The sequence below is a fragment of the Hakea prostrata genome, chromosome 1 (genome assembly GCF_041222555.1).
Source record: "Hakea prostrata isolate BN-2017 chromosome 1, UWA_Hpros_2, whole genome shotgun sequence".
Taxonomy (NCBI): domain Eukaryota; kingdom Viridiplantae; phylum Streptophyta; class Magnoliopsida; order Proteales; family Proteaceae; genus Hakea; species Hakea prostrata.
The window spans coordinates 67876267-67903705 of record NC_142600.1 but is presented as its reverse complement, the minus strand read 5'-3'; the positions used below and the strand labels follow the sequence as shown (position 1 = coordinate 67903705).

The following is a 27439-nucleotide window of genomic DNA, read 5'->3' as shown; positions in this document are numbered from 1 at the left end:
GGGGATTCTCCGGAACTCCTTCTTGACCTTCCTCTGGAATAGGAATTTGTCGATCTAGAGAAGGGAGAGTTTGTTCTTCAACACGTCCGTTTCTTGTCTCCCTTTCTCTCGCTCGAGTGAGAATTTGAGAACTTGCCACCTGAGGTGTGGTACGTCTCGTCATGACTTTTTGTGACCGTTCCCACAGACGGCGCCAAATTGTTGCGTCTAGAACTTCTTCAAGAGCTGGATATTGAGATGACCACCTTAAGAGCTCTCCAACTAAGTTGGAATAACTGAGATGCCTGCACACACAAAGAAAGCAAGAACGGTTCGGCCTAGTTTTGGCCGGGGAACCGCCTCCGACGCTCAAATTAGCCTATGTAACAATAATGGTTCTTGAGAGAGTTTTCAAGAAAGTAATGAGTAAGTACTCAGATGAAAGTTATCCTTTTTTTCTCCATGTTGGAGGTAGGTTTATATAGAAGTTACCTGGAGGCGGTGATTCCTTAGATTCCGGATCGATAGTTGAGGAGTGAGTGGAGTAGTGGAATAACGGCTCCTTCTTTGTCGCACCTGATATCGCCGTTATGCTGACTCACCTCCCCAATTCTCGAAATAGATATGCTGAGTGTTTATGCGTAACTAACTCTTCTTGACTTAGTCAAGAGAGTCTTCTGAGAAATGCTAAAGTTGGATATTTTTCCCAAGTGTGGCACTTCTCCAACGAAGAAATGAACCTGCCAAAATGGAGGTGTCTCTCCCGAATGAGGCCCTCGGGACCTTCTTCAGGGAAGAAGTGAGCCATCCCTCATGGGAGGTGTCTCTCCCAACTAAGGTCCTCGGGACCTTCTTCAAAGAAGAAACCAGATGACAAAAAGAGGGAGGCATCTGTCCCGAGTGAGGCACTCGGGACCCTTTATGAGGGAAGCGATGCACCAGCCCGAGGGAGGTGCATCTCTCCCGAGGGGGGTGCATCTCTCCCGAGTGGGGGTGCCTCTCTCCTGAGTGGGGGTGCCTCTCTCCCGAGGGGGGATGATCGGGACCATATTTCCCCACAACACCTTCCAATACCAAGGAGGAAGACAAGGTGAATAAATCATTGGAGAAGATGAGGTAGACCAAGGGTGAAGCATGATAGAACCAATCTTTGCTTCCAAGCTTAACTTCTTTTAAATATCCTCCTCACTAAAAGTCCCTTAGTGTCTTCTCTTGTCATCTCCAATTCGCTCCAAAGTATCACCATGCACAATAGCAACACCAGCATAGCATCCTGTTCTTGCAACAATTCCACTGCCAGTAAACTTCCAATTTGACATTTAACACCGCTTCCTCTTCCTATAGCACAACATCTTCTTTTATTTTGATGATTTGTAAGGCATGGCAGGAGATGAACAGCAGGCTGTTCACACGAAAGCAATCTTCAAATTTGGTGATTATATTGAAAGCAATTGGTATTAGGCATGAGAAAGATGATTCCCTAATTTAAATATTTTCATACTATCTCTTTCTTCCATTTGAATTATGTTGTTCCATTGGCCTAAAATGAAGGTGTTGTCATTGTTGGCAACTTAAGTGGGTTTTGATATGGTACAGCAACATACAAAAAGGTTCCGAGAGAAAGAATCCAATTCAAATAAAGAAAACTCAAGAATCCCGTTTTTGAGGGTCTCTGTCCAGTTTTGATCAACTCTTCATCGGATGGTCATCCAGTGTCCGATTGAGCCGATTTTTGGAGGAGAGCTTCACGACTTCTTGATCTTCAAATCCAACGGTGGGATTGTTCATTGGAGATCTCTAAGTTAGTCCGATTGGTACGTCAAAACACTCCTTGTTTAAGTCAGATAGGAACTCTGAGTTTGACTCAAACTCTGAGTCCAGTTTTGATCAACCTCTTCGTCGGATGGTCATCCAATGTCCGATTGAGCTGATTTTTGGAGGAGAGCTTCACGACTTCTTGATCTTCAAATCCAACGGTGAGATTGTTCATTGGAGATCTCGAAGTTAGTCCGATTTGTACGTTAAAACACTCATTGTTTAAGTCAGATAGGAATTCTGAGTTTGATTCAAACTCTGAGTTAAATTAATCTATAAAAGGAGAGCAAAAGAGGTGGACGTTAAGAGGAGCTTGGGAATAGCGTGGAGGTCGAACCAGAAGACGTTGGTTGGCTATGGAGATCTGAAGCTTGGGAATAAGAAGTCTTTTGTTTTGCTGAACAAGAAAGAAAGTGAAAGAGAAGAAAAAATAAGCAGCAGAAGAAAAGAAGGGAACATGATTGTATGGCTTTTTTAAAGAGAGAAAACTGAAAAAGATTGAAAAGAAAAAAAAAAGAGTTGGAGAAAAAGAGAAACAAGTATTGTTACCATGCATCTTACACAAGTTGAGGTAACCCGTATTCACAAGTGATTGTCTATTATTTTCTAGGTTATGTTTAGTGATGAAGAATCTAGCTCATGAATGTAATTTGGGGAACTTGAATTATTGGTTTACATTGTGACCTAGCAAGTTAGAGCTTGTCTAGGGGGTTGGGGTTGGTGCCCTTGTCTGAATTGCATTTTAGACTAAAGCAGATTGTTGTAGCAGTCAAAATATCTAAGAGTGTATTGAGTAATATACGAAACCCTAGGTTGGGTATTATTCCGTGGATGTAGGCAATTTGGCCGAACCACGTAAACTTTGGTGCATTGCGTTTTTGTTTATTTTTCTTTGTTGCACATATTGGAGTGCCTTGATTGCAGAGTGGTGGTACACTGTCTGGTAGACCCAACCACATTGTGGTGAATTTTTGAAGACACTGATTCACCCCCCTCTCAAGTGTCAATCTGGGAATAACAAATTATTTCTATACTATCTCATCCTTCCATTTCATAATCATTGTAATTTGGGTTGATTAGTTTCTCCATTGAAACATTTACATACATTGTGTTTCCATTTAAACATTTCTATATACATTGTATTTCCAATTAAACCTTTCAATATGTTGTATAAGTTCAGAGATGCCTTTAAGAAGGTTCCAGACAACACAAGATATAGGGCTTTTTTTTTTTCCAGGTGATGAAGGCTCAGTTGCCTTTACATTGGCTAAAGAGATGATGTTGCCATTGCTTTTGATGGAGCATACAAGAATAGTATGGGTGGTTATGGATCTATGGTACGGAGCTTTTATTTTTTATTGGTATCTGAGGTTCATCCAACCTAGCTTGCGCGCACTTTGATTACATCCTTAAGGGAGAGCCTTGCACGCACTTTGATTACATCCTCAAGGGAGAGCTTTGTCATCTGCAAGGGTCGAACGACTCGAACCCATGACCTCTCCACTAAGAAATATGGATCTTACCACTTTACCAACCGTGCATTGATGGGATGGAGCTTTTAGTATCTGGGTTATTATAATCTATAGTTATGATCCAACAATTTAACAATTATACATTTCTGGTCCGATAATATTGAAATCGAAAGTTGGCTGCATGAAAAATACATTATTTACGATTTTTTTAATTATGGTTTTAGAAACCTGTAACAACCCCCGTATTTCTAACCCAGGATCCGTATTGCAGGTCCGAGAACCCAAAGGTCTAGCCGGGTAAATTTGTAGAGTGTCTGGATAAAAGTCCATTACCATACCCTGAACCTATGGATCTGGATTCTCTTGATGAATAGCATGCCTTACTTGGTAGCTGGACTTCTGGAAGGCAAGTGATGTCTGGAGATGTCCGGAATGAAGGTAAGACCTCCCCCATGTGTTCATTAGGGTTAGGTTGTACTTGGACATCAACCCCCTGAGCAAAGCACCCTTGTATAGCAATATACTAAGAGGCGGTTGCTAGTGGCGGTTGATTAAACCAAGCGACCACCCCAAGGGACCGACTGGTTCTGGTTGCGGGGTTTTGCCCTATTTTGCCCCCAAACTCATATAAATAGTAACCCTCGTCTATTTTATGAATATTATGTTCGAGATTGTTGTTTTTAGAGGTTAGACGGCTGTGGAGACGTGCTGGAAGGTGATTGAAGTGTTGTTAGTGTTCCAGAAGTTTCTAGTACTGTCCTTTATAGCTAGTCTGATTCAGGTAAGTGATTCCCTATTCACTCAAACTCCACCATTTTCTATGATAAAAGTAGATTAGTTATCCTCTTTGGTTGTTCATGATCTTTCTATTACAGTACCTACCTTTTTAATGATCTTGGTGAGATCAGATCTGAAAAGGAAACCCGGCTTTCGTGAAAAGGGCTGATCTAATCAAGGGAAGGTTTCTGGATAACCAATTTAGTATCAATTGTTAGGTTTAGTATCACCCGTGGTTATGGGAGTGATAGATTTGAAATTCGGACTATGATCATTCAAATTTCGGATTGAAATCTAATGATCAGAAGCCTGAGTTTCGGATTGAAACTCTCTATTTTTGGGGCGGTCACTAGTGGCGGTCGCTCAGCCTAAGCGACCGGCCCAAGCGACTGGCTGGTTTCCAGTGACCAAGTGACTTTTAGATTTGATCCGATTTAATTCATTCGACTTACATATTATTGTAACCATGTTTATAGGTGTCCTCTGTTTCCATTAGAAGTCTTATAATTGTTTCTAGTTTGCAATCTAGAGGAATTCTACTTATTTATAGGTAAGGACATACAATCCTATCTTTATGTAATGACTTGAACATACTAGTCCAGTGTCTTTCATTATTGTTCTTTTATTCTGTATATACTGTTGTGACCATGTATAACATGTAGATTTTATTATATGCTTGCTGATTGTATTGTCTTTACATATACTTTGTCAATTATGAATGTGATATGATGCTGGTTGATGATTTGTGGTTTTGATGGAAGGGGTATTCAATTGGGATATCTGGGCTTAAGATATCAGAGGGCTATGGTATGGGACACATGCTCGCTGATGTCTCTAGCACTGTCATAACTACGGATGACATACCTAGGTAGAGTCTAGAGTTGCATGGCTAGGTACCCCACATGCTACCACCCTTTCGGTAGGGGAATTGAAGCCGGATGACCCGTGATGACAGTGATGTGACGTTGGTCCATCGTTGGTCATATAAATTGTAGGGTTTTTTATGTTAGAGTTGGGCTTATGGACATCCAAGGAACAGACCGGGTGTCATGAGGAGTCATGAGAGCATTCCGCCCCAACAACATGTGGATGACCATAGAGTTATGGAATGGAGTCCAATAGCGGTAGCCAATCGCAGTGGGTTCTCATTCCTAGATTGCGAAGCATACTGAACCGAGTTGGTTGGTGACATAGGGGATGTATCTGAACTTCATGTAGTATGTTACCATTATGACTTGCATTGGATTAGAAACCTCGACAAGCGCCAGTATTCATGCCAATGGTCGTGGTGAGAGAGTGTTGACTTAACCCCAGCCATGGTTTGAAAGCAAGGTGTGGACTTTCCATTTTACCCAGGATCCCTACAGAGGTAACTAGTCCTTGCCGGATTAGAGTGACTAGACCTACCCAGAGGAGGGTTGGTGTTTATCTTAAAGCATGTCAACTATTAGAGACTTGCACATTTAGATCTTAGCGTTATTCATACTTTGCAACTCACACATATCATATATGCATTTCTGATGGTTTGACATATGGATGGAAATTATTGTTGTTCTTACTGAGTTCATCAGAACTCATTCCTTTATTTTTCTATGTTATATTAGCCTATACAGATGGAGGATATACGCCGGAAGATGGATTGGTTTCCTATGAAAGAACCTTCTCGTATGAAGAAGATGTGGCACCGGCAATGGGAAATGGAGATAGCCTGTGCGGGAGCTCCTGCGAAAGCATGTAGTGCGTTTATAACACCCATTGATGGGCGTAGGAGACAAGTTGTTAGGCAGTTTGGCCATCGTCTGGAGAAGAATTTGAGAACCCCTCACCTTGATAAACTTGAGTCTAAGTTTTTAGGTTTAGAAAAAAAACTGGAAAAAAAATCATTTAATTCTTTTTTATTGCTTCTGTTGAATTCGTATTCTTTTTAATCATTTATTATTTACTTGATTATTTTATTGGAGTATTTGGACTCTTGAAATCCTTTTATTTAATTACTGAACTTATTCTTGCTCATGATTTTCTTTACTTGCATTTATTATTATTGATAGACTAGAACCATGAATCCTGTGACGGATCACTCCCACAAGGTTGTCGGCGGGTAACCGAGACCGGTGGGTGGGGTGTGACAAAACCTATCTTTGTTATTGTTGCGTCCAAAATTTCCTCAGCCCTTAGATTACTGATGAATGACCTGCAAAACAACGTCAGATGTGGCCGACCATGGGGGTCAGGAGGCCACCTCCAAAGGCTAAGTCAATTAAGGAACTGATCAGAAAGCTCTGGCTTGTTGCAAAGCAAAAGTTTGAATACGTTATTGGGAATACGATTCAATTACCTTCCTCGTACGTAGGTTGTGGTTTATATAGTTTTTACCTTCTAATCTCGTCCGTTAGATTCATTCGAGCCTTCTCTTGATAGCCGCCGGATCTTTATGGTTAGACCTCTTTCATGGGGTAGTGGATAACTCCCCTTAATTGCACTATCCTTTGCTGAGAGTGTGGTAGTTACCCCGCTTTGCACGATCGTCCACTTCTGTGAGTGTTAATAATTGCCCCTTGGTGGATTATCTATCCCGAGTTTCTTGGGCACGTGCTTGCCCCCTTGGACACGCAAGGTTCCTTCCTTAACATGCTATCCTTTAACCTGGTTCATTCGAACCTGAGATGGTCAGGTTGTTCCTGATCGGAGTCAAGGATTGAACTGAGAGTGGACCCGGTTCGATCATGATTTTCCCGTATCAATTATTAAACTTACTTTTGTTAAATTAAGTTGATTTTTATTATCTAGGTTATTAAATTCTATAGTTGTTGATCCGACGATTTAAAAGTTGGTTGCATGAGTACATTACCCTTGCAACCAAATGGCCTTCTTTGAGCGGTTTGGATGATTTCAATCCGGCCGGTTTCTTGTATTCCTAACACATTCAATAAATAATAGCTAAATGTGATTAAAAATTTTCTCATTTTTGACAAATGGGAGAATACTTTTTTATTTTTGATAGAAATAAAGTTTATATCAAAAAAATAAAGTTCATTAAAGAGATAACAAGTACAACACCCAAGGGTAACATATCCAACGACCGGGGATTGTAACTAGGCTAAGTGATCGTACTCGACACGGATTGCGCCCTCCTAGCTAGGGGTGTAAATGGATAACCGAAATTTGCTTCCGAATTCGCATCCGCATCCGTTTAGGGGTATCCGAATCCGTCCGATTATTAATAGGATGCGGATATGGTATACCCCTTTCTCACCGAATATTATCCGTCCGATAAAATTATCCGATTAAGTTACTTATTTAGGTTTATTATTCTTATTTTTATAAATTTTGCCTATGATATGTGACTATTTTTCTAGATTTTCTACTAAAATATCTACTAAAATTGTTAAATTCTTAAATTTCAAACATAGCCCTCACAAATAAAAAGGTAAAGACGTAAATATGTAGTCGAAAACTTGTATTCAGTCTATATTTATGTCTATTTAGAAGAATCTACTTAAGAAAATAACTATCCGATTATCATCCGAATCCGACAGAATCCGTCCGAAAACCGATAGGATATTATCCGAATCCGTCCGAATATAATAGGATGCGGATATGGATATACCACTATCCGATCCGAATCCGGTCCGTTTACACCCCTACTCCTAGCTAGAGTATCCGCAAATACCTTAGATGTTCTTGGAATGTAATCACAACATTACAAGAAATTGTAGAGCAAAGGTGAACAATCTCTTAAATTTTGGATCATACTTATGCTTGTTCTTTTTTTGGATGAAAGGAGAATACTTGGTCTCACCAAGAAAAGACCTAAGTTCCAACCATTAAAGATTAATTATATGAAAAAATTTATATTTTTATTTTTATTTTCTTTGGTATGTTTTATAATTATATTTAGTTAAAATTTCAGAGATACCCCCAAAACTTTGTCTTAATGCATAAGCAACCCACTGAAATGCAAGAATGAAATTCATTTCTTTTTCTGCTAGATAGGTCTATGTTCACACTTCTCTCTGTTACTTCTCTTTATCTTTTTATAGTTTCAATTCCCATGTTTCATCGTCTCTTCTTTGTACCCACCAAACACTGCTAATCGAGTATCGTCTTCTCATGATTCTCGACCATAATTTTGAAAAAATCTACAACTAATTGGAAACAAAGTCTCTAAAAATCTTCAAGAATTTTTAGTGGATTAGATAGATTTTGAAGGGTATTCGTTATGTCCATAGTCATGATCCTCCTAGGATTCATGGAGATCTCATGTGTATATGACAGCTTGTCAATCAGAACCAAGAGGAAGTTAAGCTCAGTAATGCCAGCTTCAAATATGTAATGAAAAGGTGTGAGACAAGTAAGGTAAGATAAAAGGATCCCAATTCTTAAATTACACGCCACCTACTAAATTGGTAAATCCCAACATCTCGAAGTCCTTGAATCATTTCCAAGCTTTTGATGCATATCAAGGGCTTGATGTGAATATAAAAAGAATGCTGATTTTTAATTCACTGCTATATCCAACAAATTAGACATGAATGACTTAGAAAAAATGAGGGATAATTCGTTATCTCGTTTTGCTCCTACTCCACCTATTAATTCTTCTCCAGGTCATTACTACTTCAATTTCAATTTTAAATTTTTCCAGATTTTTTTTATTTTTTTTGGCTGAAAATAATCATGTTGAAGCTCAATTCAAGCTTTTAATTAGAATTCTGAATTCGGAAGGTTCTCCTCTCTTGTGGTAACGTCTCTCTCATTAAATCTGTAAAAAATTTAATAATTTTAAAACACCTTCTCCATCTATATATAAAAAAGTATACATCAGAGATGAGATGAAGCCAGAAAAAACCATTACACATAACTCGAAAGGGAATAAAAATCACTGTATATGATAAGCCATAAAAACGTAATTACATACATCATCTCTTCCCTCTTTGGTGCCTATTTCCCTGCCGTTTGAATCAAATGGGAAAATTTATGAACCTGATCAGATACACCATTGATTCCCTCTTTCCTTTCTAACCAAAAATTTGGTATGAACCAAGTAGGAAAGTACTTAGAATTTTGCAAAAAAATTGACTCAAAATACTCAACTTGCTTGCGTTTGATATCGAAGACACCCAAATGGAGGCTAATTTCCGGTCTACTATGGTCGAAGAAATCCTTTGTGAAATATATACAGTTTCTTCTAAATTCAGGATAGTCACTCGCAGAGAGAGACAAGGTACTACCCTTCCAACAAATAAATAACATTTGATCACCCAAGTCCTCCACATTAATCCAACGCTGACCCTCTAACTTAAATATCTTGAAACTATAAATTGATGAATTTAGAGTTCCCATAACAGCCAATAGTTCTCCAAGACATTCCACCAAATAAAATTCCATGTTGTGCATGCTGTTAAAATCAATTCCATCTATTGCTGGAGGAGGGATGTTGCAACTTGTTAATTTTGGATTAGGAACAAACTCTGCGACCATAAGATCCATTCTTGGGTAAGAAATAGCATATAATTTTCCATTGTAGAAGATTAAGTCTTCCAACCGCTCATTCCGAATAAGTCCAATGGCAATCCACATCTCATCACCTGGTCTGCAAAATGCTAAACGTGAACCATCATGAATTGCTATAACAGTACTACTAATGGCACCAGCAATAGGAGTAGGAGGAGTCAACAATATAGCCTTATTGATTGAGTAGAAATCTTCTTCAAGTCCATCATCACGAGGAGGAAGCTTAGCTCGAGGGGGAAGATTGATTTGCAACTTCGTCAGTGGATTAAAAAGGAAATGATTTCCCATTCTACCTTCCATTATCAACCATCCCCAGTTAGACCCACAGCAGTCGTCATCATACATTTCAGAAGGCAATTCAAGGTTGCAGAGTTCACGTTGAGAGAGATTGAGAAACCGATCATATCCAGAGGTTGAGGAAGAAAGCATCAGCAATAGAGGTGGTTGAGGTTGTAGCTTATATTCTTTGATTGCAATAGAAATAGAACGCCAAGACCTACAAACTTCACTAAAGCGGTGGAAGTTCTCCCAATCTAACTTTCTCGCTATGTTTATCAAGATATCACTTGGAAGCACTGAAACTGCTGATGTATCTGGGTGTTTGCGCTTTTTATTATTTGTATAGGAAGCCATGGTCTGACCTGCGAATTATAATCGTTTCCTCTGAAATTTTCCAAACCTGCAATTCCAATTTAACAAGTAAAATTTGGTGGACTTAATATAAGTAGAGGAATACTCGCAATATTTAGAGATGAAGAAAGAAGTTGCAGAATCTTAAATTGATGCAAAAGTCGTCCATAATAAAAATAAAAACATACAGATTTGATGAGTGCCTGTGAGCTCTTACGTTGATCCCATGTTGCCTTTCTTCCTAATGATTTATTTATTGAAAATATAGAGGTTGAAACTCAAAACTTTAATTTTTATGGTGAAATCTCACATCAAATCTTATTTCTTCATCCTTCGTATTCCCTAATAATGTACTTTCTACTAAATTCTGTATCGTTTCTTATTTTCTCTCAATTGAATTGTGCCCTCTAAATCTTGTTTGGTTTTGCTAAGTTGGATAATAACCCAAGTTTTGGAGACATAAAAGTAAGAATCGTTTCATGTTAATGTTTGTGAAGATAACTACAGAAGACAGTCTCAGAAACCAAAGATGAATGCAGTTGCATAAGTAACCCTAGGACGAAGAACACCAATTCAAAAGAACAGAAGATCCATCTAGCGATCACAATAAACTGATAGACAAGGAGGAAGTTAAGGGAAAAGAGATTGGATGAATACCTGGAACGTGGAGAGAACTCTTCCAGTACAGCTTGATTCAAAGTCACCGTAATTCGTTCTTCTGGCATTGACATTCTATCTAATTTATATCTCTCGTCCTACTCTCACACCCGCTCGAACTCCAACTCCGACTCCAACTCCAACTCCAACTCCAACTCCAACTCAGCATTAACACTTCGTAAATAAACAGAATTAAGATAAAATTGAAGTCTTAAACTTTAATTAGGAATGTTCAGTCCCATGACTAATCGAAAGGTGATCTTCTTTTGGTTAAAATACAAAGAGTCTTTGAGGAAGAACAAAGCAGTGATTTTATATTGATCGTGTATTCTTTATTTGGAAACTTACCTTAAGTATTGATTTATTTTATTTTATTTTTTATTTTATTTATTTTTGGATCGAGGGTTGGGCTTTGTTCACAGCAAGAAATCTAAGGAAAAATAAAATTTTAATTTTATTAACTTTGAGTATTTTAATTAAATTGATCACTTAGAGAGTCATTATTAACCAACGGGGGTTGGTCCAAGTGGTAAGCAACTTGGTCCGCTTAAGCAAAGTTCCGGTATTGAATCCTTGTGGATGCAAAAAATCCCTGCTAGGAGACTCATTCACCACGACCCCCTTTGTGAGAGGCACCCCTTCTCCCGAAGTTACGGGGCCATTTTGCCGAGTTCCTTAGAGAGAGTTGTCTCGCGCCCCTAGGTATTCTCTACCTACCCACCTATGTCAGTTTCGGGTACAGGTACCCTTTTGTTGAAAGTCGTTCGAGCTTGTATTCTCTACCTACCCACCTATGTCAGTTTCGGGTACAGGTACCCTTTTGTTGAAAGTCGTTCGAGCTTTTCCTGGGAGTATGGCATGGGTTACTTCAACTCTATAGCGCCTGGTACTCAGACATTGGCTCGAGGCATTTTCTCTACCCCTTCTTACCCTGAAAAAGCAAGGTCACCTTGCGTCCTTGAACCGATAACCATCTTTCGGCTAACCTAGCCTCCTCCGTCCCTCGGGACCAACAAGGGGTAGTACAGGAATATTCACCTGTTGTCCATCGACTACGCCTTTCTTATTATATAATGAGTTTTTTACTGTTTATCCACTTTAGTAGGGGGGTTTGAAACTCTAGGCGACTAGGCACCCTACTAAATGCCAAAAATTACAGGTTATTTGCAGTTAACTTTTTGGGCTTCATTATGTTAAATTATTTAAATTTTGAATGTGAATGATCATAATGTCCTTAGGGGTAGTGTGATGACTAAATTACCTTTTCATACCAACCCTTAAGTTGCTGAAGAGATTCTCTTCTTTAGCTATCTTCTTCCTACACATCATTGGAAATTGCCCACCACATCCCTTCCCCTACCAGCGACCACCACCCTACTTTCCCCCTTCCATACATCAATCATGTACCATACATGGTCATCAATATGCTATAGCAACAATATGATTGAGTACGACATATCACTAAAGAATAATGAACGAGCAAACGCCAACTCACAAATGATTAGAACTCGTTCCGCCTATGATCTCAAATAACGGGTTTTTATCTGTAGCAGACGCTGCTGGCTGCTGCCAACAATGGTGATCGCGCCACGTAATCAAAATTAGATCAAACGGTTGAGAATCAAATGGCAATGTTTACTTGTAAATACTATTTTTTTATTTTTAAATTTTAAAGGTTTAAAGTTACTAATTTATAAAATCAGACTCCTCATTTACTCGACTCCCAAATACCTTTTTTTTTTCTTTTTTTTTTTGTATCTGAGGTTCATCTGGGCTAGCTTGCGCGCACCTTAATTACATCCTCAAGGGGGATGCTTGTTGTCCACAAGGGTCGAACCCATGATTTCTCCACTGAGAAGTATGGATCTTACCACTCTACCAACCCTACGTTGACCCCAAATACCTATTTCATTTTGCCTCTTAGAAACTTCACTACCAAACTTCCTGCTTCACCACAAAAATCGGCGCATGTGGGTGCCATCAATTCTTTTAGTTAGAAATTGATCTATGTTTCTTGATTTTCTTTCTTTTCCGCTCTTTCTGATTTGTCTCTCTTCCTCGTTTAATAGTGTATAGATCTTTGATCGGCAAATGATATCTCCCTTACTTTTTCTTCATTGTTTACTTAACTTTATTAGAAGGCTTTACTCTTCTATTTCCGTCGTTTAGTAATTTGCGTCGATGAGTTCCGGTCGCTGACAATTGACTGACATGCTCGGCCTTATTCCAAAACGCGAATTGAAGAACTAAAATTCGTCTATCTTATAATTAAAGATCATTGAATTTTGCATTCATTCTGGTATCCTATTAATGGACCATCATGTGGAACAATGGTTTGAAGATATTATGTGAAAATTTAATAGAACCTAGAAGAAAACCGGTTGCAAGCTAAGATTTCAATTTTACAAAAGCCATGGAATGGAATGATATCGAACAACCTAATGCACTCAATGGGCTCTGAATGAACTCTTGAAAAGCGGGGGCGGGAAAAGAGAGGGGGGGGCCCAAAGGAGGGGGGGCCGGCCCAAAGACCAACGGAGCAAAAAAAGCCCAGGGAGTCGCGCCGGTGGGCGGGCCGTGGTGGTGGGCCCCCGTGTTGTTTGGTGGGTGCGGGTTTCAAAAAAGCTATATATTTGCACATCCACAAAAATCACGTCGATCGAATAGTTTTTTAGGATGAATCCACAGATTTCATTCTACAACCAAACATCTAATTTTATAAATTGTAACTCCATAGATTTGAAATCTCTAGATATTTGAAATCTCCAGACTCACGTAACCAAACAGACCCTTAAAGAATCCCAATTCAATCAACTTCTAAGAATCCCAGCTCTAATTAGCTTCTACCTTGATAAATCTGTGATATGAGGAATCCATGATCTAATTATCTTATGGCTTAACCAAGGTTAAGCCTTGTCCCAAGTCATGGGGATCCGAGTAGATAAAATGAAATAAGGATTTGGGAACCAGGTAAATGATGGGTCTGATTTTGTAAATTAGTATACCTTAAACTCTTAAAGTAATCTCCTGCAATTTGATTCTCAACTGCTCAATTTATTTTGATTACACAACACAATCATCACCCTTGCCAGCGGCTGCTGCGAATAAAAATCCAAATAAGCCTCAAAATATTGCAAATGATTAAAAACAGACTTGCGTAACTAGATATGGATTCAGTCTCAGTCTCGCCTGCTGTTTCAATGTCAAATATCTTCCACCAGGTCGCGAATCGGAAATTTTCTTTGTTTTAGGTTTTAAATCGTGTGCCAAAAACGAAATCATTCAAGCTCACCGGAAAACCTAAGGCTTTTCGTTGTCAACAAAAATTAAAGACGTAAAAACTACAAGGATGGAGATCCAAATGTATCAAAATCCGTCATTGTTTGGGTTTTCCACCTTAACAAGCTTTAACTATAAAATACCAAATATCTCCAATCCCTTGTTCCTGCATTTTCTTGCCCAGCTTTCTGCTTCAGCGATATTTGAAAAAATAAATGTAGACACGCAATTGACTGTGGACACTTGAAATTTGAATCAAGTACATCACCATGGGTGATGCCTAAACAAAATAGAAGTAAATAGATAATTAAACCAGGGTATCTTAATGTTTGCCCACTTTTTCAGGAAGCTATATACATAATGACTGTACATCTTATCTGTGGAGGGGTTCTCAGATTCTAGGAATTGGAAATGAAATTATTAAACACAACAGCAAGATGAAACTGACGATGTAAAGTCAGATGGGCAATCATCAGACTTGCGCTACAGTTGCATCTGGTGACCGAATGTGTTCTCCCCGCTATAGGTGACATAAAGAAATCCATCTTCATCCTTCTTCTCGTCATAAATGGAAGACAGTATCGCCCCTGGAAACAACCAAATGTAAAACCAACCTTCAGAATCTCAAAACCCAACTGCTTCAAATTTCCAAAAGCATAATTCTTTAGGGGCAGGTTTAAGGGATTAAAGAAGCAACACAAAATCCGTGAAATGGTTACCAGTTGGAGGGAGGGCATTCTCCACAAAGATGAAGATGGCCTTTTCTGCACTCAATTTAATTCTTTTGCGGATTACGTACACAAACTGTCCTACTGTTAAGTCAGCTGGGACCAAGTACCTGCAGTTATGTCTTCAAGTCATCAAGACAAATCTGACTAACACAATAAGAGAAACAGTCCAACCGATCCAAAGTAATCAGTTATGAACAGGGTTTTCCAGTCGGCATTAGTATTAAGACCATACTGGATAGCTTGACCCTTGTATTCTTCAAGAAAAATCAAATTCTTTTATATTTTTACCATTTTTCAATACCAATCTAAATATACTGATCAGTAAGGAATTGGTATCAGTCTCCACCGTCGCAGATCAACAGGTCCAATACCAATTTCTACCAATCCAAAGATACAGATCGGTTAAAAACCAGCATCAGTCTTCACTGCTGCTGCAAATCAGCAGGTCCAACACCAATTCCAAACTGTGGTTCTGATTCCAGACTGCCCGCACTTTTTAATATTGAACTTCACAATATAAGAAGAAGAAGACAGCAAGACGGGATGACATGAGGGACACACATACCAAAATAATTCAAAATTCGTGAAATAAATTATCTACAGATACATGAGTTCTTGACATTGTCAAAAGGTTTCTGACATTGTGAAAAGATTCAGAAAACAGATGATGCCATCAGTAGCATAGAGTGGAGCTTACTTTTTCTTATCAATGTTTGGGATATCACTTCTCTCAGCCTTCTCCACGATCACCTTAAATTAAAAGCCAGTGCACAGAAAATGAGTTAAAACAGGGTTCTCTAGAGGAAGCACCAACTTATTATGAAAAAGAAGTCAAGAGAAACAAAAAGAAAGGCCACCGACAACAAACAGTTAAATCAGTGTAGGTATCTTCATAAGTGACCATAGTTCTCATGGCCTCCAAGCAAAACAAGATGTTCAAGGGAAAATAAGCCAACACCAGCACGCAAAGCTCAAGAAGGTGCCTGGACACCAAAATGACTCAAAACAACTCTGTAAAAAACAAAGAGATCCACCTACTATTGATACTCAGATTCTGATATATGACAACAAAACATCAACATACTAACCTATATAAAAAGGCATTGTACTGTCCTACTTACCCGCCCAAGAAGTCAATAGGCCAAAACACGGCTATTCAGGATGAACTACACCAGGTCGAATCCCAAGTTTCTGCCTAAGATGTTAATTGACAGAGTCCTCTCTCTCATGCACATTCAAGAAATTTCTTCTACAGGTCAGTCTCCAAACACCCCAACCCCCCCCCCCCTTCTATCTTTCTTTCTGTAGGGGGGAAAAATTTTAAGAACATAAACAATGACCATAATGCAGGAAAACACTGGACAGCAATAGGATATTAGGATTATGAGAGGTACAGAGGAATACAGTAGATGCATTTTCAAGGCCAATTGAACAAGATGATTCAATAAGAATAACTTTATGGCCCTGATACATGGAACCAGTTACATTATTTTGCAGGGTATCAAATAGGTTTGTGGAGGGAGGCACAGCAAATGTTATAGGCTGGTGAAGGAAGAGTTTGGACCAAGGAATTGTGCAACATATGATGCAAGCACTTTGGCACCCCACTGTAACCATCAGGTTCTGAAATCCTACATCAACCAAGAAATTTCTTACTGAACTCTCTTAAGAAAAGAGAATCTTGAGAATTCTAGCAAAATGACTCCAGAACAAAACATATAAGACCAATTGCTTCAGGCAATACCTACTTTCTGACAAAGCAACCAAACAACAAAGCATGTTCCAATCATCAGCATGCAATGCTCTGAAGTCTTATATAAGGTACTAATCAAGCTCACAATTAGTGATTAACAAATGACTGCCATATTACCCTGTGGGCAGAATAACCACACCTTTTTTGATGACCAAGAATAACCAATTATAATCAATTAGTGATCAACAAATGACTGCCATATTACTCTGTGGGCAGAGTAACCACATCTTTTTTTATGACTAAGAATAACCAATTAGGCGTATAAATAAGCGAAGATCAATCAAAATGGCTACATGCTATACAGTCACAGCTAAGCAAACCAGTGGCAAGTCAGAAACACGCAAGTTCCAACAAGAAGCTGCAGAGAACTGAAAAACTAAACCAGCTCTACTTATCAGACTAAATCACAATAAATTCACACTTATATTCCTCGTCGCAAGAACAAAGGAATGAATTTGACAACATTGCAATACATTGCTTTGCTTCAAGCAAACAGATAGGGCTAAGAAGCATACAAACATAGTAAACAATGTATGGGGTGCACACAGAGTTCATTCTTTACTTTGAAGCACCAAGAACAGTTCAAGTAAGAGTCGATCCTTCGGCTGGGACTTTGACAAAGTTCATTTCAGAGTCTCAAACTAAAGCACCAAACGCAAAGAGCATTCTTTAAATTGGAGAGTGAAGCTAAATACTCACCGGAATTCTGTCTGGATATTTCTCCCTAATTCTAGCAGCCTCGGCACGCCTCTTCTCTGATAAGAATCAAGAGGGAAAAAAATCGGTTCCTCAATACAAGGACCAAAAAGAAGGACAAACATAAAAAGAAAAACAGTCTACACAACAAGTTTGCAATTTTAGAACATGACTGCCAGTGTACACAAACACCCGTACATACCAAAGTCATGCTCTTGTTTGAAGTAACTCTTCGACATTGCCCCTGAAACTACAACCACATAAAAATCAAACTTTTAATCGTAAAGTACTGGCAATCTAAAGATATTCACAACTTTCAATATTTCGAGGCAATCAAATAACAACAGCCAAGTACCCAACCCTAACTTATGATTGTTAAGTTCATACAATCAAACCTTCAAAACAGTATGAGGAAGCAAAAACCCATCTGATCTTAAGTTTTAGCAAGCAAGAAAACGAGAACAAATTAAAAAGGGAAAAAGTTAGAAAGTCTGACAGACAGATCAAAAAGCATTAAATTTGAAAGCAAAAAGAAAATCAAATAGCACATAGCGATCAGAACTCAATGAAACGATAAGAAAACTTTTAAACTTAGGCATTTGAAAACTTCAGCTAACATACTGATCAATCTGTACCTCAAAAACCGATCGTCGATGAAATCCAAAACAGAAATCGGTGCAGAAGAAAAGAATTTCAGAGATATAAATGAACAAAAACCCTAACCTTTTTCGGCTTTTTTCGTTCGATTTTCTCCTTCTCGCAGACGCTAGAGATTGATCTAATTTAAGGGGAAAAGCTGGCGGCTTTTATAATCTTTATACACGATTTAAAAAATATATATTAATAATAAAGAATAGTTTTTGTGAAAAATTAATAATAAATAATTAGTAGGATGGTAACGTGTCCTCCCTGCGGTGGCCGTCTGAGGTCCCGATCTCCCATTTGTTTCTCCAATCCGTTATCCACATAAATAATTGGGACCCCCTCACATTATTATATGTATAAGTGGAGGAGCCATAACTATAAATTTCTTCTTTGTGAGAATAGTTTATGAAATTTGTAAAAGATGAAAATAATTAATTCTAATCAAGGACCATTTACAGCCGTTAGATTCGAATTGATTGATGACTCCATGGCCACCTACTTCCAAACTCATTGCTTAGGAGGAAGCAGCTTTTGTTCCATGGAATGCTGAAATTTTCTTCTTTGTTTTTTTTTTTTTTTTTTGGTGAGATTCCTTGGGGAGCAAGGAAATATAAATACCATGGCAAAGGTTTCTTTTTTTTTTTTTCTTTCATTAATGATGTTGGAAAGTAAGGATACGTTTGGTAATAAGTTAATGAACAGTTTTTTGTGATCTTTCGTTCTTAGAACGTTAAAAAAGGCAAAAAAGCGTTTAGTAAAATGGGTTATTTTTTGTTTTTAAAGAATAAATTGGTTCAATTTTTGTATTTGAAAGAACTTTTGTGAAATAATTTTGACTTTTTTCGTCGTTCTCAAAAACAAAAGTACATCAAAATTACATCAAAGAAGGACACTCAACCCCAACCTCATTCACAAGCAGCTTATAACTCCATCCTGTCTTCATAAGAATTTTTTTCTTTTCTTTTGTTTAAAGTTTTCATCGTCTCAATTGTTCTCAACACAAAGTTTATCAAATTATCAGAATATGCTCATACCACTGTTTTCTTTTAAAAAGGCTAAAAACGACTCTCACAAAGAATGTCGTTCTCATAAAAAATCGTTACCAAACGCTTACTAATAACTCGTTTGATAACTCACCATGTGTTTCTATTTCAAAAAACACCAAAAGACAATTTTGTGTTTTTAAAGTAGAAACATTTTTTCAAGCATTTAATAATACTAGTTTAAGGAAATAGAAATATAAAATTTGTCATTTTTAGGTTGAGTGCCAAATTCCTAATACTCCTTCAAAATCGTCTCACTTAAACCCAATTGTACCCAATATTGTTTCTAGAGTATTATGTTGTTGTGTTGAAAGTGTTTTTCGAAACAAAATTTTATAAATTTCAATTATATTGCAAAAATCATGCAAGACGAAACTGTTTTCAGCTTTTTTTTTTTTTTTTTTTGCTTCTCAAAGCAAAAAAAAAAACAACATAAACTAATTTTCAACTCCCAAGAATTAGATTTTTTATCTATTCATTTAAAATGCTCAATCTTTGATATAAAAATAAAATAAAATAAAACTGATTTGGAAGTTGGTAAGTTACTAGCCTAAACCTTAGCCGGTTAGCCCAACCTTAGGACCTAAGCCTAACCCTGAGAAAATCTTAATGGACCAGAGCAATTTGGTCAGGTTCATGTCATCTTATTTCAATTTTTTTTCTAGTAGGATACTTTTCTTTTCTTTTCTTTTTTTTTTCTTTTTTCTTCTTCTTGGAAATGATTTTTTTTTTTCTTTCTTCTTCTTCTCGAAAATGAAGTTTTCATGGATTAGTTTTAAGCACCTTGATTAGCGTGCAACAAAGTTGATTTTTTTTATTCTAATCCTAATCTTATATGTTTTTGACTAAGTTCATTCTCGCCCTAACCCTAATTCAGATCTAGAATTCTTGTTTATTGACCCTGAGCCTTAAAGGGTAAAGTGAAGCACATTCTTGCCCTAATTGTTCCTAATTAAATTACGACCTTGACTACATCTGTTAATTCGAATGCTCAATCTTCCAAAAAAAAAAAACACTGATTACTAAGTTGATAGATTATCAGCCTAAACTTTAACCCCAACCTTAGGGACTTAAGCCTAAGAAAATCTTAATGGGTCAGGCCAATTTGGTGGGTTCATGTCATTTTATTTCATATAATTTTTTTGGAGAGATACTTTTTTCTTCTTAAAACTAAAGTTCTCCATTTCTCTCAGGTCAATTTACGAGCACCTCAAGTAGGGTTGCAACAGTGTCGGGCTTTTCCGATCCCAATCTCAACCCTACATGTTTTGGTTAAGCTCATTCTCGCTTTGATCTTAATTCAAAGCTTAGAACTATTGTCCTTGACCTAAGCCCTACAGCGCTAAGTTAAGTCCATTTTAGCCCTAATTGTCCTTGATTAGACAAGAATGGGCCCTAATTGGCCCCTAACTCTTATCCCAAATTGGGCTACAACAGGTGGCCCTAACCCTTGTCCCTGATTGAGTCGGACCTGTACCCTAAGCCAACCCTAGAAATTGAAATTAAAACCCAAGACCAACTTCGTCAAGTTCATGTCATTTTATTGGGATAATTGTTATTACCTCCCTTTTATTATAACTTAATAATTACTACTTTATCCCTTATATTTTTTAAACTACTAAATCAACCTTAGACTTTACTTATAATTATTATTGCCCCTTACCAAAACTCTCTTAGTTAAGTGATGACATGGTAACTTTTATTTATTTAAAAATTCTAAAATAATCTTAAGGTTTTATTCTACTTATTTATACTTTATATTAAATTATATTATTACCTTAGTAATTAAGAAAAGATTAACTCTAATTTCATAGTTCTTTATTGTTTAGCTTTTTAATATTTAATTTCTAATTTGGTATTATTTTTTAATTTTTTTTATTTATTGATGTTATCAATTTTAAGAAGTTCCTACCTCCATTAGGTTTTCATTTATTTATTATATAATTTGCGTTATTTTTTTCGTAACTAAAAAAATTAATATTTGTAGTCTATTTTTTGGAATTCAAAATAATAAGAATACAAACGCAAAATGGTACTTTCTTAATATACATAATTTAACTTGCTATTAATTTTGAATCTAATCTCTAAATATATAAAAATATTGGTTTATTATAAACTTATTATATAAAAAGTGGCTAACAAATATAATGTGATGTTTCACTTTGTCTCCCTGAAGCTCTTTCTTGTTGTTGCGTCTAGAACTTCTTCGAGGGCCGGATATTGAGATGACCACCTTAAGAGCTCTCTAGCCAAGTTGGAATAACTGGGATACCTGCACACATAAAGAAAGCAAGAATGGTCCGGCCTAGTTTTGGCCGGGGAACCGCCTCCAACGCTCAAGTCAGCTTAGGCAACAATAAGAGTTCTTGAGAGAGTTCTCAAGAACGTAATGAGTAATTACTTAGATGAAAGTTCTCGTCCCTTTCTCCATGTAGGAGGTGAGTTTATATAGAGGTTACCTGGAGGCGGTGATTCCTTAAGTTTAGGATCGATTGTTGAGGAGTGAGTGGAGTAGTGGAATAACTGCTCCTTCTTTGTCGCACCTGATAGTGCTGTTATGCTGACTCACCTCCCCAATTCTCGGAATAGATATGCTAAATGTTTATGCGTAACTAACTCTTCTTGACCTGGTCAAGAGAGTCTTCTGAGAAATGCTTGAGTTGGATATATATCATTCCCAAGTGAGGCACTCGGGACCCTTCTCCAACGAAGAGATGAGCCTGCCTAAAGGGGTGTATCTGTTCCGAGTGATGCACTCGGGACCTTTTCCAAGGAGGAGATCAGCCAGCCCAAGGGGTTGCATCTGTCCCGAGTGGGGCACTCGGGACCCTTTATGAGGGAAGAGATGCACCAGCCCAAGGGAGGTGCATCTCTCCCGAGGGGGCGCTGGACCTTAGTTTCCCCAACACCGTCTTATTAGGAATGATACTAATGGTATTCTATGGTCTGTAAACCTTGATTTTTAAAATTTTAATATAAAGCTACCATTCTTCAAAATATATATATATATATATACACTCGGGACCTTTATGAGGGAAGAGATGCACCAGCCCAAGGGAGGTGTATCTCTCCCGAGGGGGGACTCGGGACCTTAGTTCCCCACAACACCTGTCTTATTAGGAATGATACTAATGGAAAATATTCTATGGTCTGTAAACCTTGATTTTTAAAATTTTAATATAAAGCTACCATTCTTCAAATATATATATATAAAAATATATATATATATATATAGACCTATGAAGGGACCGAGGATTTTTAAAAATTTTATAAGAATTGCCTTAATTACGTTAATTTTTCCAGTTTTTTTCTCGTCCTTCATGTAAAATGTCACTATTTGCCCCCCCCAATATTGAGAACAAATTTTAAAGGTAAAATAATGGATATAAATGTCATTCCTAATTAAAAACTAATTCTTCAATCCCTATTTATCCTCCCCTCTCTTATCTCTCGTCTTTTCTTCCTATTTATTCTCTTCTATTTCTATAATCAAGTTAATGGAAATTTTTGTTCTACAAAAAAAAAAAAAAAAAATTAAAGGAAATTTTTGGAAAAATATCTTATTAGGTATCAAAAATCAAAATATCATTTCTAATTAGAAAGTAACTCTTCAATCCCTATTTATTCTCTCCTATCTCCAATCTCCAATCTACTCTCTCTTCTTTTTTTCCTATTTATTCTCTTCCCTTTCTATAAGCATAGGTTAATAAAATTTAGAAAAAAATCTACTCCACAATTAAGTACTCTTTTTCTTTTTCAATTTATTTATCGTTCTTTTTTTCTCCTTTTTTTTTTTTTTTGGTTATTCTTTTTATTTGATTTTATATTCTATGTTTATTTATTTCTTTTGCAATTTTTGTTATTTAATTTTGTATTGTGAATAAAATGTCCATAGTTAATAGGTAACTAACTACCATTGGTATGCATCTCTTACCTAAAAAAATTTTTTTGGTTTACATCTCCTACCAAAGAAAATTTTGGCTTGCATCTAACTTTTTGGGATTGAAATCATGTGTATATATATATTTTTTTATATTGTTGCTTTAATTTTACTTATATTTTGTTGGAAAAAATATCATTATCAATAATTTACCTTTTTTTTTTCAAATATGTTGGGCCCTACAAAATATATGGGTATATTGTTTAATATAATAAAATAATTTAAAAGTGAAACTAGGAATGGGTCTTATAAGGATCCACAACGGGAAGGTTATTTGGTTTTCATTTTTCGGCCCCCCCAATATTACATCCTGGGTCCGCCCCTATATATAATGTGATGTTAATATTTAGAGTTTTACACTTTTCATTATTGTAATTTAAAAATATCTTTAATCAATATAGAAAACAATTATAAAAAAATAAAAATTACACGGTACCCACTATTTTTTGGGTGAAACTAGTGACTATCCACTATTATATAATAAATTACATGGTACCCACTGCAAATCATTCAAAAGAAGTATAATCATGGTGGACAGTCTTGTAAATGGATGATTTTGGTGGCTATGATTTGGAGGATTTTTATTCGCGGCTGCGCGGATAGATATTTGACGCGTGGCGTAGAAAAAATCAATGATTTAGATTCTTTCAGTTGGTTTTTATATTTAAAATGTTTTACAAATTATAATTATTCGTCCTTATATTTTCTAAATTTACAAAAATAATCCCTGTTCAAGTCGATGAGAAACAAAATCCTAAACCTCATCAGGATTTACAAGCTCTTCTAACCCTTCCAGTGTTCACCTTGGCTTCACTGGAAACCACCGATGGGATCCTCTGTGGATCCTTGCCGTTGCGTCCGTTGCCATAGTGAATAGGACAAAGTAAATCCATACACATTACCAGATCCACGATTCTTGTGAAAATCTTCAGGGTGGAATACTTCCATTGCATCTTGAGAAGAAACCAGACCTTGAGAGAGCATTTCGTCCTTAGTAAACTTAATTTCCTATTTCAGAAATCCTAGCGTAAATTCATCTCCTAAACGCCTGTTCTTTCTTGAGGTGATTTCTCTACTTTGCAATCTTGGTTATGGTTTATTAAATATGCTAAAATGTTGGTTTCGATGTTCTCATGAATTTTTCCTTTCCATGTTACTCTGTTTTGATGGAATTTGTTATTTATGATTATTACTGCAGATTTTTATATGTTTTTTTTTTTTTTTTTTTTTGCTTGGATCTTCGCTTCTAAAACTCATTGTACAAACACTTAGTCTATTTAGATGGAAATGATTAGTCTACTCTGTTGAAATCTCAGTCACGAGCAACTGCTTTCAGTGGATTTTTAAGGCTTTGATCTGTACTTTGGCTTTTCTTGAACTGGATATCTTGACCTGGTTGCTCTTACCACTGACACGCCCAAATGAGATAGATGGTTATTGTTACACACCACATCAGAAGTGAGTCAAACTTTCATGATAAATTTGGTTCTTCTCCATCCAGAAGCTTCAGGGTGATAAATTGTTGAACTTTTCAATCTAAGGTAGGTATTTTGCCTACCCTATTGAAGCCATCTAACAGTGGTGAGGTGATGCGATTAGAAAGGCTTGCTCTTCCACTCGAACCCCAGTTACTATTACCGCTAGTTGGGAAGAAGATAAAAGTTTTTAAAAGTGATGGGAAAGCTAGTTCAGTACCTATTAACATCGAGGCTAGAAAGGTCAAAAGGTTTTTTTAACGATGGCCTTTCTTCCTCTGAACACAAGGCAGGGCCAACTTATTCGAACTCACCTCCTCCCAGTTCATTCCAATCCCTAAATTTTCAATCCTTCAAAAGCGCAGCTTGTCGCTTGAGGTGCCAGTTTCAGTATCAGATGGAAGGATTTACCCCTTGGTCAAGTCCGCTCCGCCTTCACCTACAAGGGAACCATACTCTTCTTGGAGGCGTTTTTGTCTAAGGACTGACTCGGCAACCAGAGACCTTCATCATATTCTCCATCTGGATATAAGCGATGAATGACGATTGTGGTTCTGAACCCTGTAAACGAACAAACTCTGCAACTTGTTTTGATGCTATTTTGTACATAAAAGAGTAGCTAACTTACCTTGTATTCTAAGTCTCTGCAACTTCATTACGGTTTCCTGCTGCAAAGAAAAGTGACTGGTTTTCTACAACAATCTCCAGATTGATGTTGGGTGAATATGGTTCTAACGGATGAAAAGGCAATGATGCACAGAGGAGCCCATCGGTGGTTTCCGGTGAAACGAAGGTGAACATTGGAAGGGTTAGAGGAGCTTGTAAATCCGGATGAGGTTTAGGATTTTGTTCTCATCGAGATGAGCAGGGATTATTTTGGTAAATTTAAGAAATATAAGGGACGAATAATTGTAATTTGTAAAACATTTTAAATACAAAAATTTATTGAAGGAATTTAAATCGTTGATTTTTTCCACGCCACGTGTCAACTTCTGATGGCTGTGCGGATAAACAAAAATCCCGATTTGGATTCAAGCTTTCACGGGAATTGATTTTGATTTCTCAGCTTATTCTATCGATTTCAAATTGGTTCTTGGGATATCTCAGGTTCAGTTAAATTATCCTGTTGTTGCACCTGGGGCCGCCACGTTCGGGCCCCGGATTTTTTGAAATTTTAAACTATACCTATATTTTTTGTTATTTCTTTCACTTTACATGTGAAATACCACTATTTGGCCCCCTCCAAAAATTAAAAATAAAAATTTAAGATAAAGATAATGGGTACAAATGTCATTCTTAATCATTATTTAATAGTTTTCATTAAATCTCTAGTTTTAAGGAATAAAAGATTAAATTATAATTAAAAACTAACTCAAGATCCATGAATTTTTCCCTATATATTCTCTCTTATATTTTCATTCTTATTTGTTCTCTCATGAATCTCCTCTTTTATTTCTATTTTTTCTCTCTTTCTTTTCTCACACGTCTCACAAAATAGTGGAGTAGTTAGCAAACATTGAAATTTTACTAAATCTTCTCCACAGTTATCAGGTATTCACTCTCTCTTTCTCAAATTAGTCCTCTCTTTCTCACACACTCACAATTTTTCTAGTATTATTTTCATAAAGTATAATTTATTTTTTCCGTTGTTCTTTCTTTCTCCTAAAATTTTTATTCTACCAATAGCAATTTAAATTTCTTTAGAATTCAGCCATTGATTTTATCATATCTAATCATATTCATTGATTTTTTTTTTTAATCCTAAAATTTCATTTCCTATTAATGGAAATAAATCTTGTTTAGGATTTCAGCCATCAATTTGTATCATATCTAATCGTAATCATATAATTTTATTTTTGAATCCTTAAACTTTCTCATAAAGTTTCAATTCCTATTAATAGCAATTTAAATTTTAAGATTTTTTAAAGTTTTTCTCCCACAAATTTAGTCCTTACTTTATTTTAATATAATTTTTATAATTTACTTATAATTGTGGGACCCACCGTGGGTCCATCATTGGCTCACGTATATTGCCCCCCCCCCTCCCCAACATTCAATCCTGGCTCCGCCCCTGGTTGCACTTGATCTTGTAAGGCTTTTGGATGGTCATCTGGTCTTGCTTGCTCTATTTTCCCCTTTGGGTTGTCATGTTCATGGTTGCTTCTATGGGTATTATTGGTTATGGAGTTCAATGGCAGTGATTCAAAACCTCATCTCCTTGCCTTATTTCATGGTTACTTTCACTTTTCATGTCTCTTAATTTCTTCTCTTAACTTTAAATTCCATACTTGATTTTGTGTTTGATTTAGCCTAAACATTGATAATTAAAACAGAAAACCCTTAGAAAATGGTTTTCTGCTTTTGGAGTTGAACCTCCATTGATTTTCTAGAGTAAGGGGGGGGGAGAGTGCTTATGGCAGCAACAGTGGTGGGCGTTTCAGGTAAATTATACGTAGAAGATGGGTCTCTTCACCCACCTAAGGGTTGGGTATGAGAGGGTATTAAATTAGTGTTAATTATGTCATTTCAGTATCTAGAAGGCATTTGGATAATTTGAATTTTAAATGACTTAAGTAAAGGCAAGCCCATTTAAGTAAATTTACCCATCATTTAACAACAAACTTAACTATAAATAACTTGTAATTTTTCATGTGTGTGCCATATAAATTATAGCATAATAGTGGGTGGTTACTAGTTTCATCCAATAATAGTGAGTGCCGTGTGAAAAACTAGAAAAAAATCTTAAATATCTAACTGAGATCTTAAATGAATGCAAAAGAGAGTTTTTTATATATCATATTATTTATTTTTATTATAAAAGCATGAACTTAAAAGACATGGCTACGTTTCTCTTTTCCAAAATGCCCTTGCTTATTCAATTCATTAGATCTTTAAATCATTTAAGAAAGATCTCCAAAATCATAATTATCTAATTATCATTAATGAACACAATATTAATTGGTATGTTCAGTTATTTCTAGCATGCCAATTCATAATTTTTCAGTGTACTGGTGGCCTAGCTCTATTATTTCTCAA

The 27439-nt window shown here is 36.7% G+C and overlaps 2 protein-coding genes across 3 annotated transcripts; both read right to left on the bottom strand.

Annotated features, from left to right (window-relative positions):
* Positions 1 to 1178: 1178 nt before the first annotated feature.
* On the bottom strand, positions 1179 to 10187 carry LOC149029535 (putative F-box protein At4g17565). Its single transcript, XM_089143563.1, has 2 exons — positions 9302 to 10187; positions 1179 to 1252 (listed from the first exon to the last, which is right to left on the bottom strand). Exons 1-2 carry the CDS (start codon positions 10185 to 10187, stop codon positions 1179 to 1181), a joined length of 960 nt encoding a protein of 319 aa, XP_088999689.1.
* A 4036-nt stretch (positions 10188 to 14223) lies between these two features.
* LOC149029534 (autophagy-related protein 8f-like) lies at positions 14224 to 18032 on the bottom strand. 2 transcript variants are annotated; one of them, XM_089141935.1, is made up of 6 exons: positions 17936 to 18032; positions 17503 to 17550; positions 17304 to 17359; positions 15549 to 15601; positions 14840 to 14970; positions 14224 to 14707 (listed from the first exon to the last, which is right to left on the bottom strand). In XM_089141935.1, exons 2-6 carry the CDS (start codon positions 17537 to 17539, stop codon positions 14604 to 14606), a joined length of 381 nt encoding a protein of 126 aa, XP_088998061.1. In that variant the 5' UTR covers positions 17540 to 17550; positions 17936 to 18032; the 3' UTR covers positions 14224 to 14603. The 2 variants fall into 2 exon arrangements, with proteins under 2 accessions (XP_088998061.1, XP_088998062.1); XM_089141936.1 differs by having other exon boundaries at positions 14243 to 14707; positions 14840 to 14958; positions 17936 to 18011.
* Between the last annotated feature and the right edge of the window lie 9407 nt (positions 18033 to 27439).

Coding starts and splice junctions, on each gene's coding strand:
- LOC149029535 (XM_089143563.1), bottom strand. CDS start 10,187: ATGGCTTCCTATACAAATAATAAAAAGCGCAAACACCCAGATACATCA. Junction 1,253..9,301: donor GATTAATGTGGAGGACTTGG/GTGATCAAATGT, acceptor TTGCAAGAACAG/GATGCTATGCTGGTGTTGCT.
- LOC149029534 (XM_089141935.1), bottom strand. CDS start 17,539: ATGTCGAAGAGTTACTTCAAACAAGAGCATGACTTTG. Junction 15,602..17,303: donor AATATCCAGACAGAATTCCG/GTGAGTATTTAG, acceptor TTTTAATTTAAG/GTGATCGTGGAGAAGGCTGA. Junction 14,971..15,548: donor CCAAACATTGATAAGAAAAA/GTAAGCTCCACT, acceptor GATGACTTGAAG/ACATAACTGCAGGTACTTGG.